This window comes from Cheilinus undulatus, linkage group 15 (assembly GCF_018320785.1).
Source record: "Cheilinus undulatus linkage group 15, ASM1832078v1, whole genome shotgun sequence".
NCBI lineage: Eukaryota > Metazoa > Chordata > Actinopteri > Labriformes > Labridae > Cheilinus > Cheilinus undulatus.
Window position 1 is genome coordinate 17,299,050 of NC_054879.1, and position 24,474 is coordinate 17,323,523.

A 24,474-nucleotide genomic window follows, 5' to 3' on the forward strand; every position below is an offset into this window, starting at 1 on the left:
TTTTGACAACTCAGCTGTGCTTTGATGCTTTCTTTAAATGAATGATGTTATGAACAATGAAGAGAGGGCATTAAGTGCCTAGAGGCTTTCATGGCTTCATAAGAAAGCTTTTAAAGGTAGAATATGTATTGAAATGTCTATGCTAATTAAAAAGTGACTAAAACCATGTTATATACATTTTTTGAGGTCTTACTTTGCCTTAAATATTTCCAGTTATCAAAGCCTGAAATTTTTTTCATCTTAGAGCTGCAATGGCCCGTGTTTTGTTGCAATGAAAGACAAATATTTGTTTCAAAAATACCCACCTCTGCATGGACTAGGCTTTGGAATTTTGTTCAGGCCAATTAAAAAAGAACAACTGGCCACACTGGGATCCTGGGCTGTAGTTTGGACACTCCTGTCTGACAAATATTAACCAGGGAAGGCCAGCAGCTTGGCTGCTAGATAATCAACATTTATGATTATTTCTGAGATTGTCTTTGACACATGTCTGATTTTCATCCTGGATGGATTCTTCAGACAGATTGAATAATCCGTAACTGCAGCAGACATGAATAAAATGGCAGCACGGGAAGCTGTAAACGTTGCCATGGAAATTATTGCAGATTGGCATTCAACTAAAAGCTGCAGCTGCTGGCTGAGTCAGTCAGTGAAAAAAGGCAGAGGTTGGATGAAGTCAAGGGAATTGGTTGGAGCACCAGGTGGTGTTTAAACCTCAAAGTAGAGTCTAAAATTCACCAATAATGGCTGATGTTTGAGGGGAAATGTGCGCAGCTCTGCTTGAAGGATTTGTGATTTTGGTAGAGACATTTTTCCATTTATAAAGATCAGGGTTGCAGGATTCTGCTTCTCTAAAGATTTTTAGTTTGTATTTTACAGCTCATTGACAATTCTGCTCCATTTCGGTTTTGATGAACCACAGTTGTGCAGGTTTTTTATATTACAGTCATCCTTTGCCTGGTGGCAACAGCTGTAAAGCACTTCAGAGATGTTGGGATTTGCAGCTCTTTGTAAATGTCTGTGCCAGTTAGGATTTAAGACCGTAGGCGGAGGGAGACGTTTCTTTTTGTGGAATATAATCAAAAGAAGGTGCACAGAAAGCTGAGGTACAAAACTGAGGAATGGCTTGATCTGAGTGGATACTGGGGCCCACTGGATATGAAGTCTCGCTGCAGAGTGTTTCAAGAGGTTGAAACACTCTATGTTTTGAAAATACTTTAGGTTGTGCTTGAGATCTACTGAAATGGTAAAAGAGGAGTGAACATCCTGGGTCCTTAAATGACTTCTTAAGAGTAGTAAAGTGTCATGTTGTTTTCTCTCCCTCTCTGGTGCTCTGTGGTGCTAGGACCTGTTTTAGAAGCAGGTGTAGTGCAAATTCAGAGGCTTTCTTAGTTGATATATGTGACTCTTTGTGTGCATCATTCATGTTGTTTCCTCACGTCTTAGCTCCTCCCTACAAGGATTGAAAGATAGAGAATGGTTTACTAAATGAGAAATTGTTCACTTCACGGCATTGGTCTGAGCGATCTTGCTTATAGAGTAACTAAACCCCAGAATTTCAGCTGAGGTTAATCTACCCTGAAAGGGAGGGAGGCAAGACATCCAGACTCCCTCTCTCCTACTGTCCCCTTATCAGCCACAACATCATTCAGTCTATGCTGTCAGGTAGCTTGTGGTGAGTCTACCATTCAAGGTAGACTTACCACAAGCTACCTGGGGGAGAAATGATGGTCCTCAAATTTGGGAGTTATCAACCTAATTTTAATAAAAACATGGTTTATTGATATTTCCCCATCTCAGGTCAGGTAAGGTAATCGAAAATATGTTGCATCAACCTCGGTCCTGTACTCCTCTGGCCCCTGACTGCCATCGTCCAAGCCTGCATCACGCCCATGCCCCATCTCTCCAAGTATCCTGCCAGCTGACCCCTCCACAATGCACACAGCTGCCCCCAGCATGTACACCAGCCCACCGAGTCATGGGCACCAAGTATACTGTAAGCTTGATCAGGCCTGAGAAAGGCACCTGGTGCCAGTAAAAGCATAGCTACCGCTCCCGCATCCAGCAGCTAAAAAATCCTATCCCCACTCTCCTCAGCATTAGGTCTTGCCAAAGATACCCAAAGAGAAGTTGTCACGAAGGAGTCCAGCCTGCACCTCTGGCCATCAGTCCAGAGTCCAGGCCTCGCTGTATAGTAAGACCAGAAGGACCAAGAACCAAAAGACTCTGACTTTCATCTGCATGTTCAGATACCAGGAATGCCACACTGTCTTGCTCAGTGAGCCCACCATCTACCACCGTCTATGATATCACAACATTTAGAGAGCTGGCCTTCAGCCTTGTCCCAACCACACAGAGTTAGGTAGGAGTAAGGCAGAAGGTTAGTATTTGATGCTGGTGATCTTCGGCCCTCAGGGACCACAGCATTAAAGACAGGCATGATTCTCTACTGGAAATCACTGCATGGGCTCAGGAACACTTCCAGAAATCATTGTCTGCCAACACAGTTGGCCGTACCATCCACAAATGACAGTTAAAGCTGTAGAGCAGCTAGAATCCTACACCAGAGAATGGGACAACATTCCTCTCCCAAAACTTCCACAACTGGTCTCAACACTTTCCATATCTCATTGCAAATATTCTATGGACCTTCAAGTTCATTTCTCATTTATATTCATTGTTTTTCTATTGTTGTGTTGTTATTGTTTGTAGGGTCAAAAACCATTAACACCTGCTATAAACAATGCAGACATCCAATCATAAATCTCCTGCATGGTTTCTGTGTGCAAATAAGAAAGGCCAGCGTAGTTTGTGTGGATGTGGGTGTCTTTTATTCGTTATACAAAGGATTGCGATTCCCTGAAGGACAGAGACAATTCCAGACTGTACACCTTGTGATTTTTTTCTACTGCTGGACTCTCTCTCCATGTGCACAAATAAAAAAGCAGCTTTTGTGCTCCATGATTTCTCTTCTATTACAGGAGCCTGAAGTATACTGAATTTTTGAACAGCACAGACTCAGTGGGGAATAAAGACAGGCAGCTAAACCTGGAGGGGAAACACACGGGGGACTGTGAGGAGGGTGTCTGGAAGGAAGGAGAGTGTATTTAGGCAACATAGGCAGAGAAAGGAAGGAAATGTGCAAATTTTCTTATGCAGCTGGGGCCATAGATGTACTGACCAGTGTTGCTACCCTCTTATGTATACAGTGCAGTGATAAAGTATTGGCCCTCTTTTTCATATTTGTCACACTTAAATGTTTTAGATCATCAATCAAATTTTAATATTAGACAAAGATAACCCAAGTAAATACAAAATGCAGTTTTTTAAAGTGATTTCATTTACTAAGGGAAAAAAGCCATCAAAACCTACCTGGCCTTGTATGAAAAAGTCATTGCCCCCTTATTAAATCATGAATTAACTGTTATCGTCCACATTTCTTGGAAAGCTGAGTTCAATATCTCTATCCACACCCAGTCCTGATTACTGACAGACCTGTTAAATGCAGTAATCCCTTAAATAGAAAGAGTCAGACAAAGTGAAGTAGGCCTAAAGCTCTCAAAAAAGCAACACATCATCTAAGGAAATTCAAGAACAGATGAGAAGCAGTCATTGACATCTATCAGTCTGGAGAGGGTTACAAAGTAATTTCTAAGGCTTTGGGACTCCAGCCAACTACGGTGAGAGCCATTATCCACAAAGGGGAAAACTCTGAATAGTAGCGAAACTTCCCAGGAGTGGCCGGCCCACCAAAATGACTCCAAGAGCACATCAATGACTCAACCTGGATTCACTAGCAGCTATCACAGATGCTTGCTTCAAGTTGTTGCCAGTGAGGGTGGAACAACCAGTTAGTAGGTTTAGATGGCTTTTTCCCTCAGTAAATGAAATCATCATTAAAAACTGCATTTTGTATTTGCTGAGGTTATCTTTGTCTTTTATGTTTTTTTTTTTTTGTTGTTGTTGTTGTTGTTTTTTTTTTGATGGTCTGAAACATTTAAGTGACAAATCTATTTACAAATCTGGATTTACTCCCATAACTATGCATACTCCCTTGTTTTCGGATAAGAAATGGAGAAGTCTTGTGTTATCACTCTGATTTCAAACTAGATAGAAACAAATGATATAAACAAAGAAAAAACCAAGGCAAAACTGAGGTAAAGACTGTTATGTAATGTTTTCTGCATGAATTCCTGGATGTTTCACTCTTACATTGAGGAAAAACTCTGCACAGAAACCCAGCTTGTGTTTTATATTAGGGGTCTTTCAAGAGATGAATATGGGTTTTATTGGCAATAAAGAAAGGAAAATGAAGGTCAGCCATAGAGTCGAAAAGGAAAATTGCCAATACAGAAAGAGGAAACTTCAGATTTGTGGCTCTTATTCAAACAGAGAAAAAAATATTTGAGGAGGCTCTTAAAAATAAAGGCAAAGGATTTCAGTGCTGGTGAGTTTTCTGAATTATTGTTGAAGAGTTTCTATTACAACTGAAGATGATCAGAATCCTTTTGGTAGAGGAAATATTCAACAAATTAAAGATGGATGAATGAAAAAGAGGGATGTACATCTCAGCAGCTCAATATTCAGAACTTTCTGCTTTCTTTTAAACAAAATAAGTAAAGCTTCCTTTAGACCTTTAGAGAGCTTCTTGGAAATATTTCTGTCTGAGGTACAAAAATAGTTGAAAAAGGACAATCTTCAGTGAGCAGACTTCAGCCTTAGCCAATGGTGTTTTATTCTTACACATTTCTTTGATTCCTAATAATGAATCCACACAACTCAGACAGATAAGATGAATCCTGTCTGAGTTTTGTCAAAAGATGACATTTTGGGGACTCGTCTTTTCACTCAGAGGAACAAAAACCGTGAGGAAAAAACAAAGAGGTAATGAGAGAGGGGTGATGCAAACACTGAGATGGAGCAACTTTAAGACAAAGCAGGCCCGTGTGGAAACACTGAATAAATTGTGTTTGATTTTAGTAAGAACCTTAAACTTAACAAAATCAACTTGCAGCAGCGATCATGCCAATATACCATTCTTCTCTATCAGTGCAAACTGTTGGTGAATTTTTGTCTTGCTGAAGCCGGTCAGGAAGAAAAAAAAAAAAATCTTTACAACAAGAAAAATGTTCAGTGTGGTTCTTTGCTCATCTATAAAGACACACTAAACCTCAGAGTTCCAGCTGAGGTTCCTCTACGCTGGAATTTAACCCTGCAGGGTCCCTCCAGAAAAACTCACAGTTAGGACCCTTGGGACCTAAACAGGTCCCTTTAGAAAAATGCTTAAAGGGATACTTCAACATTTTGGCAAATTCGCCCATTGCCATAATTCCTATAGTCATATAGTCATAAAGTCATAATCTATAGTAATAGGTTCGTTTCATTTAGTTGTTGGTGCAAGCTGTTTCTAGATCTTTTTTGCTTTCCCTCGTCAAACTCATCAAATACACAATCCAACAACTCAAAAACGCTCTCGTGGAGAAGTTGTGACCTGTACATTCACCACACTATGAAATAATCATGGAACATTATGAGACGAAGATGTTTTAAAGCTAAATGCAAAGCTGGATCTACACTCCAGACATGGCTGCTGCACTGTGTCACTCCGCCCAGTGGTTCACTCAAGAAATAGCTCCGAGTATTTGCTTCATGTGTCGTAATGTTACATAATTACATGTTATCATTTCATAGCATGGTGAATGTCCTTTTCAACTTTTTCAAAACTAAATGGAAATACAACGTTTTTGTCTCCATGCAGACAAGGCCTTAGACTTACAGAGACCTTCTTGAAGGAGAAACCATAATATACAGTATGTTTATGTAGAAGACAGGATTTCTCATGTAACAACCTAGCTTTCAAGAAAAACAAGGTTTATTTGCCATCTATATCAACAGCACCAAAATACCCACAATCTTATAGTATCACAGCGTCGTCCCTGATTGGCTGAGCCTTCCTTTATGTGCAAAAAGAGTGGGCAGAAACTGTTAAGGTCTGTGGTAACAACAGATGATGTCAAATATGTCAGAGAACCAGATCAGCCAAGAGAAAAAAACAAAAGTTGATGGCTGGTCACTATTTTATTTTAACACAAAATGTAGAATTTAAAAGCTTTGTGCTCACATGTCAAGAGTTGGACCCTAATTGATCAACAGTACTACTAAATCCCTGTGTACATCTTCATCTGAAAAGGGCTCTGAGGGTTTAGGTTCTCTTTAAAAAAAGAGATGTCCAGTTCTGATCAAACTACTGCTAGAGCTGCACCCTGCTAATATCTATCTTCATATCAGATGTTGAAACTGGGACATTTTACCATTTCATGAAAACTACTGTATTTAATTTGGTGGCAGGAGCACACCTCAAAAAAGTTGGGACAGGGCAACAAAAGGCAGGAAAAGTTTGTTTTACTACTTAAATAAGCTGGAGGAGCCTGTATGATAGGGAACTTGGAGCCCTCAGGGGTCACTGCATTATAAACAGGCATGGTTCTCTACTGGATCACTGCATGGACTTGAGAACACTTCCGGAAATTGTCTGCCAACACAGTTCATTGTGCCATCAACATATGACAGTTGAAGCTGCATCATGCAGAGGACAGGATCCAGACATACTGCCATCTTCTCTGGATATAGGCAAAATGGAAAACTGTTTCTTTCTGGAAATCGTATACACCATGTCCTGTGCCCCTACTTTTTTGAGAGCCATTGCTGCCATTAGATTCAAAATGAGCTCATATTTTTCATGAAATGGTGGTGACACTACCTTTTCTGGTTGCTGTCATTATTTATTGCGGGTCTCGATCCCATCAGAGGCAGCCCGACCTAGAGTCATAAATATCAAACATTTCTGGTATTTAAAGTGTTTAAAATGAAGCTTATTTACTTGTGCTCTTTGACTTCCATGTCTCTCCTAGAATAATTTGAGGATCAGCTACCAGCTGAGACTTTATATCCAGTCAGAGTTCTCTGACAGTCAAGTTGATGATGATCTACAGACTGACAATTTTCACCTTTGGTTCAGACTTCTTTCCAATTTCCTCTGCTGTCACATCTCTTATCTGTCTGCTCTTATCTTCCCTCTCAACTTTTTCTGTTTCTGTCTGAAATATAAAATTATTTTCTTCATCTCTGTCAGACTCAGTAAGAAAAAAGAGCTGTTTTTCATGATATGCTCTTTATGGCCCACTGTGAATAGAATGTGGTTTTATGAGAAATCATAGCATTCTGTTTTTATCAACATTTTGCAGTGCTCATACTTTTTTGGAATTAGGTTTTTTACATTGATTCAGTGGGAGAATAGTGAAAAAAGTATGTTGAAATCGTGGCCACTGTCTTGTTTTAACACCTCAGTAAATCAATTCTTCATGACTCTATGGTCTTTATTACAAAATAGACTCAACAATTTTATATAACCAGGCTTTACAGTCACTGATGGTCCAACAAATCTGAACATGTACCTGTAGATTGGTGCTATCACACAGTATCTCACAGTATCATGTCCATGGTTACTTCCTGCTCTCATCTCTGCCTCCTCCAGCTCTTCACACTCCTCAAATTGGTGATAGCTCATAAAGGCTGTCATAAGAAGTGTGACATGGAGTGAGGCAGCCCTGATTCAGATGCAGTCAACCAAAATCTGACATAACCATGTTTGTCTCTAATGATGCTCACTGATTCTAACCAAGTCTTAGCTTTAACCTCCTAAAATCCTGCATGCACAAGGTATGGGACATTACATTTAGACTTTCCTTCAACTCAGTAATACATTTTGGCATTATAATTTTTTTAATAATAATTTCCCTTACATTTTCTGGAATTTTCTAAAACATTTGTTGACATGATTGAATATTTTGAGGAGTTCAATAGGGGGGTGCCACCATTACACCATGAGGACAAAAGAACACTCCAAGCAACTGAGAGTAAAGGTTATTGAAAAGTATAAGTTAGGAGATTGATACAAAACATTTTCAAGGCACTAAACATCCCCTGGAGTTCAGTTAAATCCATCATCAAGAAATGGAAGAACTATGGCACAGGTGTAAAATGGCCTAGATCAGGCTGTCCTCACAAACTGAGTGAGCGTGAAACGAGACCAGTGAGAGACCACCAAGACACCCATGACTGCTCTTAAGGATGGGAGAGACTCTGTATACAACAACTTTTGTCCAGGTTCTTCACCAGTCAAAGCTTTATAGAAGAGTGGCAAAGAGAAAGCGACTGTTGAAGAAAACTCATTAAATCTGGACTAGAGTTCAACAAAAGTCATGTGGGAGACACCATGGTCAAGTGGAAGAAAGTTCTTTGTTCTGTTGAGATCAAAATGGTACTTTCTGGCCATCAGACAAGACGCCAAACACTGCACATCACCACAAAAACACCTTCTCCAACATGAAGCACAGTGGTAGCAGCATCATGCTGTGGGGATACTTCTTGGCAGCCATCCCTGGAAAGCTTGTATATGTAGAGGGTAAAATGAATGTGTCAACATATAGGAAAATCCTGGCAGACAATCCTATCAAGACAATCCGCCTGCAAGAGAACTGCAGCTTGGGAGATTTATTTTCAGGTAAGACATTGACCCAAAGCATACAAGAAACAACTGGCTGCAGACCTCAGTGGTGGTGCATCGTTTTGTGCACATCTGTTACAGATGTCTGGGGCGACCTTGACCATGGGGCGGGAAGGGACATGCTAACGCTTGTTGGGTTTTTTCCTTTGTTTTTGGTCTGTTATTTTGAATCGATTTTCATAGACATGCTCATCTCTGTGGAGAATTGCAGACTTTTTTTTTTTGTTTGTTTTTTGTTTTTTTTTTAGCTTGGCTTAAAACTTTGAGCTGTTGTAACATCTGTTGATTGTCACATCTCCTCCTCCACTCTGCCCCAACCATGTTTACCACATCACGATAATTTTTCAGGACATGCACAGCTGACAGATCAAACCATTGCAGGGGAGTCATTGCAGCTGTCATGCCTTCGCTTATGTGTGGTTAACATCGAGTTAACATCCAACTTAGTGTTCTAGAATTATCTCATTCATAATAATAACCCAGATGGATGGGTGATGGCATGAATGGACAAAGGACTCAAAAACAAAGCCAGTAACCTCAGTTTTTGCCTGCACAGAGGTATAATGAGCAACTGCAGGTTAAAAAAAACAGTTTCCCCTTCAGTGTATGGGTTAAAATGAACTTTAAAACGTCAGTGATCCAGTATACTAAAAAATCTGCTTTGAATAATTGTGATGTTTGAAATAGGTCTGATGTGCTCTCTCCTGAAAAGTTACTTGATGTTCTGTTTGAACTCTTGGGAAGAAACCAGCAACATGAAGGTAGATTTTAAAAATATTCACTTTTAAACATTCTCCTTTCGTCTTCCACTAAAGTGTTGACCCTTCTGTCTTTATCTTCTGACAGGTTCTGCTGAAGATGTGGGTGCAGGTAAATGGAGGCCCACCATTTAATGTCATTAATCTGAAGGGCATACTACAGGACTAAGAGAGCTACTGATGCTAGGTAATCATCTTGTTTTCTTGTATTTCACAACACACTCATAAGAATGTTCGAGACATAACGTACCAGCCTGTATGTGAAGGACGGCTTGGAGTGTTTTGCATAAACAGGAGTGCCTTTCATAACATAGGTACTAAAATGTACATAGAAACATGTTCATAATAATAGCTCAAGGTGATCTGTGTGTGTGTGTAACCATAGGGTTACAACTTAACCCTATGGTTTTGACTTTTTATCTCATATTTTGACATTTTACATTCACAATTTTAAAATTTAAGTCATATTTTGACCTTTTAACCCATTATTTTGAATTTCATCTCAAATTTGACCTTTTCAAACCCTATCTTTGACTTTAAACCCCATATTTTGACCTTGAGACTCACAATTTAAAATGTAAAAAAAACCTCATACTTTGTACACTTTAAACTCATGATTTTGAACTTTCTCATTTTCTGACCTTTAAAACTCATGGTCTCGACTCTCCATCTCATATATTTATATAACAAGCTTGAATTTTTATCTCAGATTTTGAGCCTTTAAACTCATCATTTTGACATCTTTTTTAATCTGCAAATCACTTATCATCAGTGCCAAATTTTCAATCATAATTCATTACTGGTGAAAATGAGGTTGATGGTTAATGGTTCAATACTGACCCTGTTAGGCTCTCAGGTTAGACCTAAATTCAGAATCAGGCCCCTGTTGTGACCAAGTTCAGCACCCCTGCATTTAGGATTTGTTTCAGAGCACAGGCTCGTTTGTGAACGGCACATCATTACTCTGTCTCTAACCCTACATGGTTCATTCGGTTGACAGTGAAAGTTAAAAGCATGTTTGTGCCAAAATGAGGATTTTTATGTTAAAGGGACTCGACTAGTCTCATAGCTTAGCACAAGATTCTTTTAGACTCCTGTCTCCCTTCGTGTGTCTAGATCACGCCTGATGCTAGGAGGTCTGCAGGCCTAGGTTTTTGTGATATTGATTGCCTAAACTCCAGGTAAATCTGTTGAACTGGGATAAAAATAATTTTTCTGTAAAGTGTAGGAATAGTACTCAAAAACTGTCCCCTCTCCATCCCCCTCCCTTGTGAATGAAGCTCAAGCATTGGGTTTCTTTTGCCCTCTGCCATTCCCCTGATCCCTCTCACTGTGATGCCAGGGGGCTGCGACCCAGGGTGCGCCTGTTGTTCTCCTTTCCTGTGGCTCGGCCCTACTGAGTCCCTCATTGTCAGCTTAATGGCAGTGGTTACTGCATTTAAGCACAATCCCCATATGCACCCTGACAAATAGTGTTATCATTATTACCTCTCCCAAAAACAAAAGTTTGTATATCAACATTTTTGACTTTTGGTAATGCACCAACTGTAGGTCTGCCTTATTCCCTGTACCCCTGCATAAAAGTATGATCAACAGGATGGGAAGACAACAACAAATGCAATTGGATGTTTGTAATTTTATGTACATGTGAATGTAGGCATGTGTCTGTACGAGTGATATGGGAATATTTTCTGCATACCCATACCAAAAGATATGTGATAAAGGATGTGTGCGCGTGTTTTCATTTTGTTTTGTCTTCATTACCCCATACAGTAATAGTATATTTGTCTCTCTTTTTTTTCTCTCCTCTTCAATTTATTTCATGAAGGTCAACTCTTCTCCCTTTTCTTCCCTTTAAAATTGCAGCTGATTTTATAGGTATTATCACTATTATTGTTATTATTAGTGGGGATGCTGAGCATCCACACTATTGATATCTAATATTAATGACATTATTATTATCATTTTGTGGGTTGGTTTATTCATCTTTTCATGTAACGTATTTGCACTTTGTGTATTTCCTTGTTTAATTTTGTCCGATTTGTTCAATTTCTTTTTTTTAAATTCCTATCCCTCATGTACCACTTGAAAAAAAGTTATCTAATGCTTAGTATTTGAATCATATGCAAACATTGAGAAAATAAAGCATAAGTGAGGGGGGAAGGTTTTGGGTAATAGCTGCATGTTTGCTGTATGACAACAGCAGCATATCAGCTCACAGAATAATGATGCAAGCAAGGTCATCTTGTGTATTTGGTTCACCTGAAAAAGGCCTTTAGATTTTGCACATTGCCACTTCTGCTGCTTCAGGGAGTAGGAATAATTCTTAACAGCCAAAAAGGAGCAGATTTATGATCACCACTACAGGCTGAGGCAATGACATGATTCAGCATTTAGACTGAACTATTCCACACTACTCAGCAGTGTAGGGGATCATGCTCAACAAAGCAACGCCATGGTGTAACCTGATTACTTTTTGATGCCTATTCCATCCCAGGAGAGGACTTAGAAGGAGGTAGACTCTGGTTTTACTAATGTTTTATTAATGCTAATCATTTGTGGTTATAATAAAATATTGCAAAAAACAAACAAAAAACAAGAAATAGTACTCAATGTATGTTAAAATTTTAGAGAATTCCAACATACATGTACAGTGCTTAACAAATTTATTAGACCACCACCCAAAGTAAGGTTTATGCCACAGCTGCCCTAAATTAACAGCACTGGTAATTACCAAAATAATTTTTATGTTTCTGCAATGGTTAATACACCAATATGTAGAAGCTCTTTAACCCAAATGATAATTTTAATGCTAAAATATAATTATTGTTGTTATCCATGAATTTTCAAACTTACTGATTTACAAAAAAACTGAAACACACATTAATATTTCTTGATTAACATGTCAAATTATAGTTATTTACTTGCATTCCTGAACAGAAAAATTAGTTTTAGTGGTTGAATGTTATGCTTGATTAATTTCTGACTCCTCAGAGAAGCCCAGTGAGCCGGCTCAAATTTGGGTATAAAAAAGTGAATTCAGTTTGAAATTCCTCATTCCTGTTCGAAATGGTAAAATGTCGAGAGCTCACTGAAAACAAAAGAGTCCGCACTTAAGCACTTCACGATACAGCTGTGGCATAAACCTTACTTTGAATGGTGGTCTAATAAATTTGTTAAGCACTGTACATTAGAGCTGTTTAGTACTAACTTTCCTCAGTTCTATTTATTTATAAAAGATGTCCCCCACTTCCTGACCCCTGACAGATATTCAGGACCTTGTGATTGTAAACAAACTATCAAATGATGTCATCCAGGCCCTCAGAGATTTTGTAGAGAGCAAACAAATCATAGAGCTGGAAGGACAGCTTTGCTCTGACCGGAAACAGCATGAAAATTCTGATAGGCTGAGAAGTAGGGCTGCTTGACTTTTAAATCAAAATCATGATTATTTTTGATCGGTACAAAACACATGACAATAAAACACAATAACTCATTGATTTCAGATCATCTCTCAATGCTTTCAAGCAATCGCTAAACACTCTTGTAGCCCAGCTTAGACTAAAGATTCACAACGTGACAGGAGCCAAGACCACCTCTTCTAAGAGATGAAGTCTTGCTTGTTTTGTTCCAAAATAGACTTCAATCGTTGTGTTCATCGGTCGAACAAGCCAAGGAAGGTACACCCACTTTTTAGGTGCAACTGGTCCAAAAATCAAGTGTTAAAGCATTCAAAGGAGAGAAAAAAATGAAGCTGAAAAAGTGATAAAATTGGAAAACTGGAAGGAGTAACTTTATTAAACATGGAGTCACTCAGAGAGGAAACACTGATAACAGATAAACATAAAAATACCTCTTTATAAATCAGAAATGTGTAAATCAGTCCATTAAACCTATTCAACAGTCTATAGGGTTGACTTTTAGAAGAAATCTGCTGCTGATGGTCGTCTTTTAGGCGTGTTTTTTAAAGGATTGAGTTTGGTCTTCTTTAGGCTGGAGGGGGTCTTTCTCACTTTAGAGGAGAGCGGAGTAGGCGGAGACTTTAACACCCCAAATTTGGGTTTCTGCTCGGGGTCAAAGGGCACTCGGGACGAGCCGTCTGGACTAACCAACAGGCTGCGGTCGGTCTTTCTAAACTCTGAAATGAGACAGAAAGGAATGAGGAGGTGGTTATTATATTTAGTTCGTTTATTTGACGCATGTGCAGAAGGCCTATGTGTAAGAGCCATGGTTCTTAACCTTGGCTCTGACCCATTCACACCCAATCACTTTGCATTCACACACTGATGTAGTCTGATAGACTCAGTTGGAGGGGAAGGTTGTTCTTAACATCAGTGAAGATTATCAGTAGTGTGCTGAGCTTAAACTCAAAAATGACTCAAAAGTAAAAAAAAAAAAAAAAAAAAAAAGGCAGCATATTTCAAAATTCAAATTATTGAGGACAAAACACCAAAATTTCACTACTTTATTTGGCTTTGTGATGTGAGCCAAATAACCTGATGAAATGTTAGTATCTTGCCTTGGACTTTTAAAATGCATTTAAAGATGTTGGTTGGACTGAAACTGTTCTAAATTGAAGTGGAAGCTGGTTAGAGAATGAACAGAATGGGGGAATTTTGATTAGTAGATTAAAGCAGAAGAATTAAACATGAACCTAGCCCTGTAAATAGGGTTTAGTGATTCCGATACTGAAATTAACATTGCACTATTAGCTTTTTTCTGATGTCATGCAGCTCTGATTTTTTTCTGAATAGAATGAGACTATCCCTGAAGTATGCTGAGGATTTGTGTGCTGTATGATGTAGGTGTTTCTAAAGGTGCAGGATCGACTGTCAGCTTTATCTTTCACTAAAAGCCAAGTGAATTACTCCTGACACCTCGATTAGCTCTCTGCATGGAGCTGCTCTTCTCAATTTCCACATCTTTACCTGCTGACACAAAGAGGTATTTTATCTTTTCTTTCTTTTAGAACAGACAATCTGCTCTGAACACTCTGTAATGTTCAGACTGAATGATAATGTGCTCTTATTTTAGCCCGAATGATAATGTACCCATATTATTCTGGTTTTATACACCTATGCATACTGAATACTTCTGTGTAGCGCATTGTAAATAGAGATTAAACTCCAGCCTGATCATACTTAACTCCATGCATGATCTCTCCAAGTCTAGCCTATCCAAGTAGCTGCATTTTTGTTCCGAGCTCAATTTGATTTCAACTTTTCTTAACAAGTTGGCTATTATAACTTAAGTCTTAAGCCTGATTTATACTTCATCTAATCACTGCTGTAGCATATACTGTAGGTGCTATAGCTCTGAGCCTAGAGCTGCAAAGATGCATCAGTTTAACATTAGAACCAACCAATATCAGCCCTTTTGACAAATATCCAGTATCTGCATATGCGGTGAGTATTAACCATCGTCAGTAGCAGCTTTATATCTGTTGTATTGTTTCAATTTGACACTGGCTGAAGTTTAATATTAGGTAAAAGATGTGGCATAAAATACACTGACAGTCAATAAAGGTGTCATTTTAAACCTTGGTTTTGGCATCAGTCCTGATTTTGACATTCTGTTTGTATATAACTAAACTGGACTTAAGTCTATACATGTAGCAGATATGCACTGCCTTACAAATGTAACAACCGTAAATCCTCAAAGAAAAATGTACAAAATACATGAGGGCACCAGGCCATTTTAAGAAGGAGGCTATTTATTTGGAGTCAGGCCTTTATTTCTGATAATCTCTGTGAAGCCAGGCCTGTCTTAGGTTTCAGTGGAGAATCTGACCTCTGATCATAACACAGATTTCTTACCGGCTGTCTTGTTGTTCTTAAGGCCAAATGTCACCTTCTTGGACTCAGATTTGGGAGTCTGACTCTTCTGTTGATCAAAAACACAAAAGATGTCAGTCACACAAAGACAGTTTAAAATCAATGCTGACAGGAACAACAGAATGCACCACAAGGAATAAGTAAATCTAATTCTATTCCAGCAGAGGATAAAGAGAGGATATATTATTATTTATTCACTTCATTATAAAGACTCAATCCCACAGTCAGACTTTGGGCAGAAGGAACATTTTTTTTAGTATTCAGTTATAAATAGGAGAGATAAGTTGCATTATATCTATGTGGTAAATAATTATGGAGATAAGTTATGCATACCAGGATATGTGTGTGTATATATATATATATATATATATATATATATATATATATATATATATATATATATAGGTTTAAAAATATAGTTTATGTTCAGGCAGATTTGAAAAAGTAGTGATTTATTTTGGGCTAAAGAGACTATGCTGCAGTTAGTTTTTATAAAATAAAATTTTTATAAAATTAATTTTAATAAAAAGTTGTATTGCGGATTTCTATGGTTGAATTTGTCCCCACTAAAGTGGTAAAGAATATAATTATACTGTTGCTCAAAAAGAAAAAATAATTTTGGTCCCTGGTCTAGATGAAGAAGTGAACAATCACAAAAATAAGGCAAGTGGCAACAGTTGATGACAAAAAAAAAAAAATTAGCCAAACTGTTATTTTGGATCGGCCAGAATTCTCACAATTGATCAATCACTTTTCATTAAAATGCAGGGCAATAAAGGAAAATTAATTTTTGGTAATGTAAACAGTTTTCCATTTTATAGCCAAGATGTTTGAATGCAAACAGCCAGAGTTAGAGTTATGTTCCTAATTTTAAGATAATCTGGACTGTCAAAATGAAGTAATAATGATTTTTTGCAACATTAAGTGAAACGCAGGTATTTGTTCTTTTTGTTAAAAGTTTGTTTCCCTTAAAAAGCAGAAACCTGTTAGCAAATAACTGTCAAAAAAGTTCTATTTCTTAACCCGGTCAAAATTGGTGCATAAAGTTCTCCGATATTGTCTATATGCTTGTAAATCACGTGAAACTAAAACCAGATCTGCATCATGGCAGGTTTTGTGATATTGGAGAATATTGCATGGTTGTCCAAAGATTGATATACTGTCATGAAACTCGTAATTTCCTTTCAGCTCTGTGAACTACTGTAAAATCTGTTGTATAACTCACACTTTTTAACTTATTTTTCCATCTAAAAAGTTGGCTGTGGCTCGGGGACTGGGATGACTTGCATACCACTATAAAGCTTGGATTGAAAGTTCATCCCTGTTTATTGTGTAATACAAGCAGCCTCTTCAGCTGGAATACACCATAACACAGAGTACACCAAGGGAGGTTAACATCTCTTCACCCTTGTTAGGTCATAACTGAGCATTTAGAAAAATGGGGAGTATACCTTAAGGTAAGTAAACCTTGTGCAGTGCTGAAATGACTGAAAACATTCCTCAATTTTAGATAATGTGACCAGAGGAGGTGGGAAGCATGACTTGCTACCATGCCACAGTTTGCAAATGTGCAAACTCCATGCAGTGAAAAAAAAGCTACCGAAAGATCGAATCAGCTGCATAGGAACTGTGTGTTGTGGATGTTGCTGAGCCTGATGGAAATCATCACATAGGGAGGCAGTATAAATCTTTCTTTCTCCTTAGGAAACTCCAACAGGCTGTGTCTTGTATACCAGGGCTTATAAAGCTGAATTCCTTGGCTGTTTGCAAATAAAAAATGTGTATTCAGACCTTAAACAGAGAGAAAACATTGATTAAAACCCTAATATGAAAAGCTCATGAACAAAATCCCTGTTTTTTTTTTTAATCAAATATTAAATTAAACAGAGCAGCCCATAAAAAAGAACACCATGAGAACATCATACAATTCAGATGCAGTGATACTAAGATCATCAATACATGATGCAATATCCAAGATCAGAGTAAAGATACTATATAAGCTGAACAGAAAAGAAACAGACGCTGGTGCCTGTAGCACCACACTGACGCAGCTGAGATGGAGGGCTCTGGCAGCAGATGAACTAACAGCCCAACAGCATCTTAAATGTAATATTCAATTCTTTTTGCTACGCTGCCACTTTGATCAAACCCATCAGAATCCAAACTCATCTCTGATCTGCTCACAGTCCATGCTACAGTTTGATGACCCAGAAATCAATCTCATCTTGTTAGTCAAATGTTTGCTCTTTAGTTTGTCTGCCCAACCATCAACATTTTGAATCAGCAAAAAGAGAGCCCCTATATTAATTCAAAGCTAGCTCTTAGCACTTTGACTAGGCCACTCCAAAACCTTTATCACTGGAATCACTGTCCTGCTGTATAACCTAAGTGTGCTTGAGTCTGAGGTCAGGAACTGATGGTTGGACGTTCGTCTTCAGGATTTTCTGGTAGAGATCGGAATTCATGGTTCCATCAACTACAGTAGGTAGTCCTCGTCCTGAAGCAGCAAAGTAGCCCCAGACATCACTCTACCACCACCATGTCTGACTGTTGGTCTGATGTTCTTTTAATGAATGCTCTGTTAGTTTTACCCCAGATGGCATAGGGCAGTCACCTTCCAGAAAGTTCAACTTTTGTCTGGTCAGTCCCCAGGATATTTTCCAAAACTCTTGGAGATCATCAGGACTTTTGCCCAGTTTTTTTCTTATTGTTGAATCATGAACACAGATCTTAACTGGGTCAAGTGAGGCCTGCAGGTCTTTAGACATTGTTCTGGGTTATTCTGTGGCATCCTGGTTGAGTTGTTGCTGTGCTCTTGGAGTAATTTTGATAAGCTGGCAATTCATAGGAAGATTCAAAGTTTTCTCCATTTGTGGCCAATGGCTCTCACCATGGTTCACTGGAGTCCCAAAGATGTAGAAATGACCTTTTAACCCCTTCCAGACTCATAGATGTCAATGACTTTGTTTTTCCTCTGTTCTTGAATTTATTTAGATGGTGCCATAATGTGTTGCCTTTTGAGATCTTTTAGCCTACTTCACTATGTCAGACAGGTTCTATCACACCATTGTCAGAAGATTTAAACAACATAAAAAGAAAATAAGTCACTATTTTTTATAGAGCCAAAAACAAACACTTCCTATAAACCAGCATGATGTCTGATATCAACATATCACACCTGCCCTACTCCTAGTGACCCACGTTTATCTACTAAATTGTATATTACTGTTTTCTTTAAACAGATGCTCTTGATCCACTGGCTCCAGCCTCAGTCCACTTGCTGTGGAGCTCCCCTAAGTCCTTAACTCTGTTTTGTTTGACAACCCTCTGTAGGCCGAGTTACCCTCTCACTAATAACCTTCTCTGGCTAACCCTTCGTGAATATGCCTTGATAAAGTACTCTGAGAAGAGTCTATCCTTTCAGCAACAACATTCTGTGGCTTACCCTCCATCACTCCATCACACTAACAGCATGTCCTCTCACCAGTGAGCATCTAAGACCTACCCTCCTAGTAAAGGGTGTAAATGATTGTCTTCTGGACAAGAGTCTATTCAGCAGTCTCCTCCATGAAAATTAAGCTTTAGGAAAACTTTGCAGGTGTTTGGAGTTAATTAGCTGATTAGAGCTCTTTTCAGGACTCAAATAACTGACAAAAAACAGGACTTTTACGCAATATTATAATTTTAGACAGATAATTGATTCTTGTGAGCAGTGAGCCCTTAACATCAAGATTAAAACAAAAATCTTGACATATTACACTTTGTATGGGAAATGAAACTTTCTGAATCAAATTACAGAAAAAAACTTTTTCACAATATTCACCTGAAGATCCCCTGAAATTCACTCATTTCATCAGATACTTTAAACAAAATTGCTGATATCTTCTGTTGTTGAGACTTTCAAGCCATCTAGGTCATTCAATATTACATAACAAAAGACAGCCTCCTATTGACAGTTTTTCTCAATAGCTGCCTATCTCCACTCAATAACCTCTTAAATGTGAATGGTATTTTGGTATCAGGCTTCAAACATTAGAGCAAAGAACCTGCAGTGAATGACGCTGTTCAATGAGATAAGGTGGAGATTTTTATTTTCATAATGGGTCTTTGTTTTCCTTTTTTACAGCAGGTTGTCTTTTTGAGGTCTCTAGGTATAAATAAAAATGTCGTGATAAAAATAAATACAGCTCTGTGCATCAAGCATCATTGACAAAACAATTTTACACAGTCTGTTTGTTCACCTCAGAAATAACGCAAATTTTAAAGTTGGTTGCCAACATGTTTCTTACAAAAAATCCAAATCTTTTCTTTGAATGAAAAGTATTTTTAACATAAATGATAAAGACTTCACTGTAAAGGTGCAAATTTCTATGTTTAAATATAGTTATTAAATGCCTCCATGCCTATTTCTAATGGCCTTTTGAAATAATACCAGTGGCTAGAAGGCAAAAGTTGTTTTAGATGAGTCTTGAAGATCAGATTTTTACCTTCTTGCTGGACAGAGGGGTTCCGGGGCCTCCCTTCGTTTTGAAGAAGAGCGGCATTGGGACAGCAGCCTTGTTCTGAAATGTGATGAAATCACTCCCTGAGGACGTCTTCGTCTTCTTTTTTGACTTTTTAGCAGCTAGAGGAGTTGACTGCCCGCCCACATCCTGAAATGAAAAATCAATATAGCAGTTAGTGTTTATTTTAGACATTTAAGTCCATTCTGAACCATGTGACCTCTTTGAAACACTCACACTGCCTTCGTTTGACTCCTCCTGGTTGAGGCCGTTGATCAATGCCGCTGCCTCCAGCTCGTCTGCCTCAAACTCAAACACCACGGGAATCTTCCTCTTCTTCTTTTTGGCCAGTTTCCCAGAGGAGGAGAGAACTTCAGATTCTCCCAGTGGGAGCACTGCGTCTTCGCTGCCAACCACCTGCAACCTCGATGAATCATTGATGTCATCTACTTCAGCTTCTATCACCAGCTGCTTCCCACTCTTTTTCTTCTTCTTCTTTGCAGGTGTCTCTGTCTCACACGGTGGTTTCTCAGCTTCCAACACCTGAGTTGTTTCTGTCTCAGCTGCTCGTCCTTCCACTTCTTCTGATTCTTCCTTGTTATTTTTCCATTTCTTCTTTAGGGGGGTAGCGGAGTTTTCATGTGCAGCCTCAGCTGTTGTTTCCACCTGCTCAGCTCGCTTCTTTGTCTTCTTTTTACGTGGGACCACTGTCTCATCTTGTGGGACTTCAGTATCGACTTCTTCTCCCTCTCCCTCAGTGACAGCCTCGACCTTTTGTTCCTCCTCCTCATTAGCAGATTGTTGCTTCTTTTTCTTCTTCTTCCTCTTTGCTGCAGTTGTAGAATCAGTTATTCTGTTTTCCTCGCAAACTGGGACATCTGCTTCTGTGCTTGCACCATTTAATTCTGATTTACCATCAGCCTCCTTAAGGCCTACCTCCTCCTTTAGGCCTTTCTTCTTCTTGGCTGGAGTTTCTGTTTCAGTCTCTGGTGTTTCTGTCCTTATTTCACCTTTTTTAGACTCAGCCATAGCCTCATCCGTTTGCGACTGCGAGGCCTTCTTTTTCTTTTTCTTCTTCTCCGAAACAGCTTCGGAGGAAATCTCTGTACTCTGACAGATCTGCAGCTCCTCTTCTTCCTCCAGTTTCTGCTTCATTTTCTTGCTCTTTAATGATTTTTCAGGTTGCTCCTTGCAGTCGGGGGTTTGCTGGCTTGTTTCTTCTGTGACTGTAACTGATGGCTGTGTCTTCACATCGGAGAGGAGCAGAGTTTCTGGCTGTCCATCTGCAGAGTCTCTTTCAGTGACCTTAACAGATGATGTTTGTTTCTCTGCTTCTTGTGAACTCTCGGTTTTAGCTCCTTCAGTCTCTTCGCTTGCACTCTGATCCTGAACGATGATCTCCCCCTGTTCGGATGTTTTTATATTCTCCTCAGCATCAGCAGCCCCTACCTGTTCTTTCTTTTTCTTCTTCTTCTTCCTTTTCTTTTTCTTCCCATCATTTGCAGTCCCTTCTGCTGCTGCTTTACTCTCATCTTTTACAGAGTCTATATTTGCTTCCTCTTGTGTTGGCGTCTTCTTTTTCTTTCCTGAAGAAGCAGAGACAGGGATCAGAAAGTTGTCACACTTTAAACTACAGACAGCACCAGCTGTTAGACTTATACATGTTCATCAGTTTTAACAGACAAATCTGGAAAACCTTTAGGATAATCTTTTAACTTTAGCCCTAGTGTTTCCTTGACCATTCAGTTGGAGAGGTGCGGGTCACATTGGAATGCAGACCGCCAAGACTGACGAGACAGTGACATGTTCAGATGCCCCATATTTTTTTTTTTTCACTGCAATTCATTACTAGCAGAGTAACGTTTGGTTTCGTAACTCGGTTTTTGGGTTGTGGTTCTGTACAGGTTTGATTCAAGAGGAAAAAGAAGAAGTCCTGGCTGAATATTTTTGGGTTTGTCTTACTGATTATTTTGAAGTGTCAGCAAATATTAGGGCTGCAGTAATCTATAATTTTTGTAATTGAGCATTCTGTTGATCAACTGATTAATCAAGTTCTGAATAAACGAAAGATACTTGTGCCGTACAAACAGGATCAGCGCTCAGTGAAATCTCTGATCCATTACCATTTGCCTCCACAAGTCAACCGTGCACACCAATGGGTAGCAAGAAACCAGCACGTTGCCAGGGTTGTCTAGTGGGAACCCTCCAGCAACGTTACATTTTCATAAAGCTGACATCCCGCTGGCCTGCTCTGCAGTAAACCTGTAAACACTCCAGGGCCATGCAGCACTGACAGTGGACAGCTCTGAAGTGTTTTTTTTCTGTGCAATACATTGAATATCGTGATACCATGTATGGGATATCGTGAACTATACCAATTTTTCAACTGTTTACATGATTTAGCATTTGCCTTGCCCTCATCAGCCATCGCTGTCTCTGGCTGATGCTGAGTGAGGCGTACTCACACATTTGTTGTATTACTGCAGTGTTTTATTTTCATGTGGCACTCCTTGCAAACCCAATGTTTCATGTCTGTCTCACTCGTACCCTGCTCATTAAAAAAATCCAAAGTAGGTCCATACATTTGATTTAAACAATCTGCCAACCTAACTTGACAAAATCTGGAGCATCATCAAGTGGGCAGAAAAAACCCCACTGATTATACATTCCAGTATCATAGACTTTAGTTTATATTAGTAGTTAATTAAAAAAAAAGATACTTTGCTGAATCAATACAATATCAACATGCAAAATATTACAATACTATGCTGTATTGATTTTTCCCCTCACCCCTAGTACTTATTGCTCTATGGAATAATAACCCTGGTGTTTTCCCAATCCATGATGTGATTTTCATTATATGTTGCCCCATACCTGGGATGCTGTCCTAAAAAAAAGTTGCCAAACAGCAGGGGGGCATGGTCATCCTGTCAATCAAGACAGGACGACCAAACCTGCGTAAGATCAAACACACAGCAAAATCATGTGACTCTTCTGCAGAAAACTGCAAGAACTTAGCCATGGAAACAAGTCAATGTAACACAAAACTATACTTGTCTGTCAACAAGAAAGACAAAAAAACATTATAGATTCCCAGGACAATATGAACTTATTTGGAATAGCTCTTGAGTGTGTGGCACAGACGAATGCTCTGCACTTCGTGCTGACACAGTATTACAGGGACAAAGTGTTGAAATATTTCAGGAAAAACACAGACCTTTCCCTGCACTTGTTCCTCTCCACTTAATGTCCACGAAGGATTTGCATATTTGCACTGCTCACATGTATGCGTGCGCTCCCACTGTCTCTGTCTACCACATGCACAGGCTGTGGTACAATGTCAAATTCTAAAAATATTCTGGTTATATTCTCATCTGAAGTGAAAAACCTCAACATGCAAGTATGTGATTGAGAAGACTGAGCTTCAATCAGACATGCCACTTAACAGGAAATATAACCGCATTTAAAACTAGCTGACACAAATGTGTCCATGTTGTGTTGCTCAAACCACCCCTGTGGGACGGGTTGGTATGGTCTTTAGGGGTTAAACATTAAAAAAAAAAAAAAGAGATAAACAAAACTATGCTAAATAAGTGCTTGTGTGAGCCATAACCGACAACCAATTGCTTTATGTAAACACAGGAGGGGAAAGAGAGAATTTACAATCCAGCGTGTTTCTCCACTGTCTTCCTTCTAGTTGCTCTTACATTTAACTGTGTTTTATTGTGTAAGCTTCTTTTTTGTTTGTTGTTTAAAAGCAGTTAGCAAACAGTTATGAGCCTTATCACCACCACAGTTGGGTGGGGATACTGTGTTGAAGCCATATGTGGTTGCCATTTTTCTCCATTCACAAATATTCATTGTGTGACTGCATGCTCCAAACTGCAATGTCTAAAGTATGACAGGGGCAAATACAAATACTGATACACACCGAGGAACCATACAACTGGGCCTCAAACATTACATTAAATTTGTATAACTAATTTATAATTCGCTGCTGCAGATTTGAATTTGGTGCACATGTTGACACCCATCTTCATGTTAACCAGCATTCTTTTATACTGTTTATAGTCAACTTTTTCTAGCAAAAAGAGCATTCTTGTAGATTTTTAAGTAAAGAAACATCTCTTTTCCTACAAAATCAATGAAGATAAGAGCAAAAGTCCAACATCTATAATTCTTTTTCACATTTATTCTAGGTTGTTTAATTGTCTACATTTTTCATTATGTATTTTTCTGATAATCTTCGAATGACTGTTGGTTTTCATCTCCACCACTCTCCTAGCAGGTTTAAAATCATACCTTTTTTCTTCTTGGCAGCTGGTGCCTCCTCCTCCTCTTCTTCCTCCTCCTCCCTGTTCCGTCTTCGTTTCTTCATCCTTCTTCTGCTGCCAAAATCATCGTCGTCCTCGTCTGTTGATACCTCCTCCGGGTACTCGTCTTGGGGGAAGACGCCTGCCAGGAAAGTAAGGAGGAGACAGAGTAAGGTCAAAGATTACCAAGAGTGATTCTGTTTTCATAAATTTTAAAACCAAAGAGAAGAAAAGATGGAAGCTCCTACCTTCACTGAGGTCACGCAGCCTGAAATGTGACAGAAGAGAGAAAGAGAATATAAAACATTAGTTTGGACATAAGTTGATAGCAAAAGCAGGAAAAAAACACAGCTCCACAATTTAGAAAGAACCAAGAACTTCCCTTGTGTGCTTCAATCATATAACTATGCCATATCATCTCGAACAAAAGTGTATCATTTGACTAAATTGAAAATATCAGCTACTGTACTCATAGCTCACACTTTTATTTTTTTAAGTTTT

General features: G+C 38.8%; 1 protein-coding gene across 1 annotated transcript in view; it reads right to left on the reverse strand.

The window, feature by feature from the left end:
• Positions 1 to 13,090: 13,090 nt before the first annotated feature.
• The window catches only part of LOC121523017 (ribosomal RNA processing protein 1 homolog B-like), a 28,149-nt gene continuing 16,765 nt past the window's right edge, over positions 13,091 to 24,474 (reverse strand). The window contains exons 11-16 of the mRNA XM_041807745.1: positions 24,222 to 24,241; positions 23,963 to 24,115; positions 19,898 to 21,246; positions 19,646 to 19,810; positions 15,141 to 15,207; positions 13,091 to 13,462 (exon numbers count right to left, since the gene is read on the reverse strand). Coding sequence (XP_041663679.1) covers positions 13,245 to 13,462; positions 15,141 to 15,207; positions 19,646 to 19,810; positions 19,898 to 21,246; positions 23,963 to 24,115; positions 24,222 to 24,241 — 1,972 coding nt within the window. The 3' untranslated portion in view covers positions 13,091 to 13,244. The remainder of the gene's footprint in view (positions 13,463 to 15,140; positions 15,208 to 19,645; positions 19,811 to 19,897; positions 21,247 to 23,962; positions 24,116 to 24,221; positions 24,242 to 24,474) is intronic.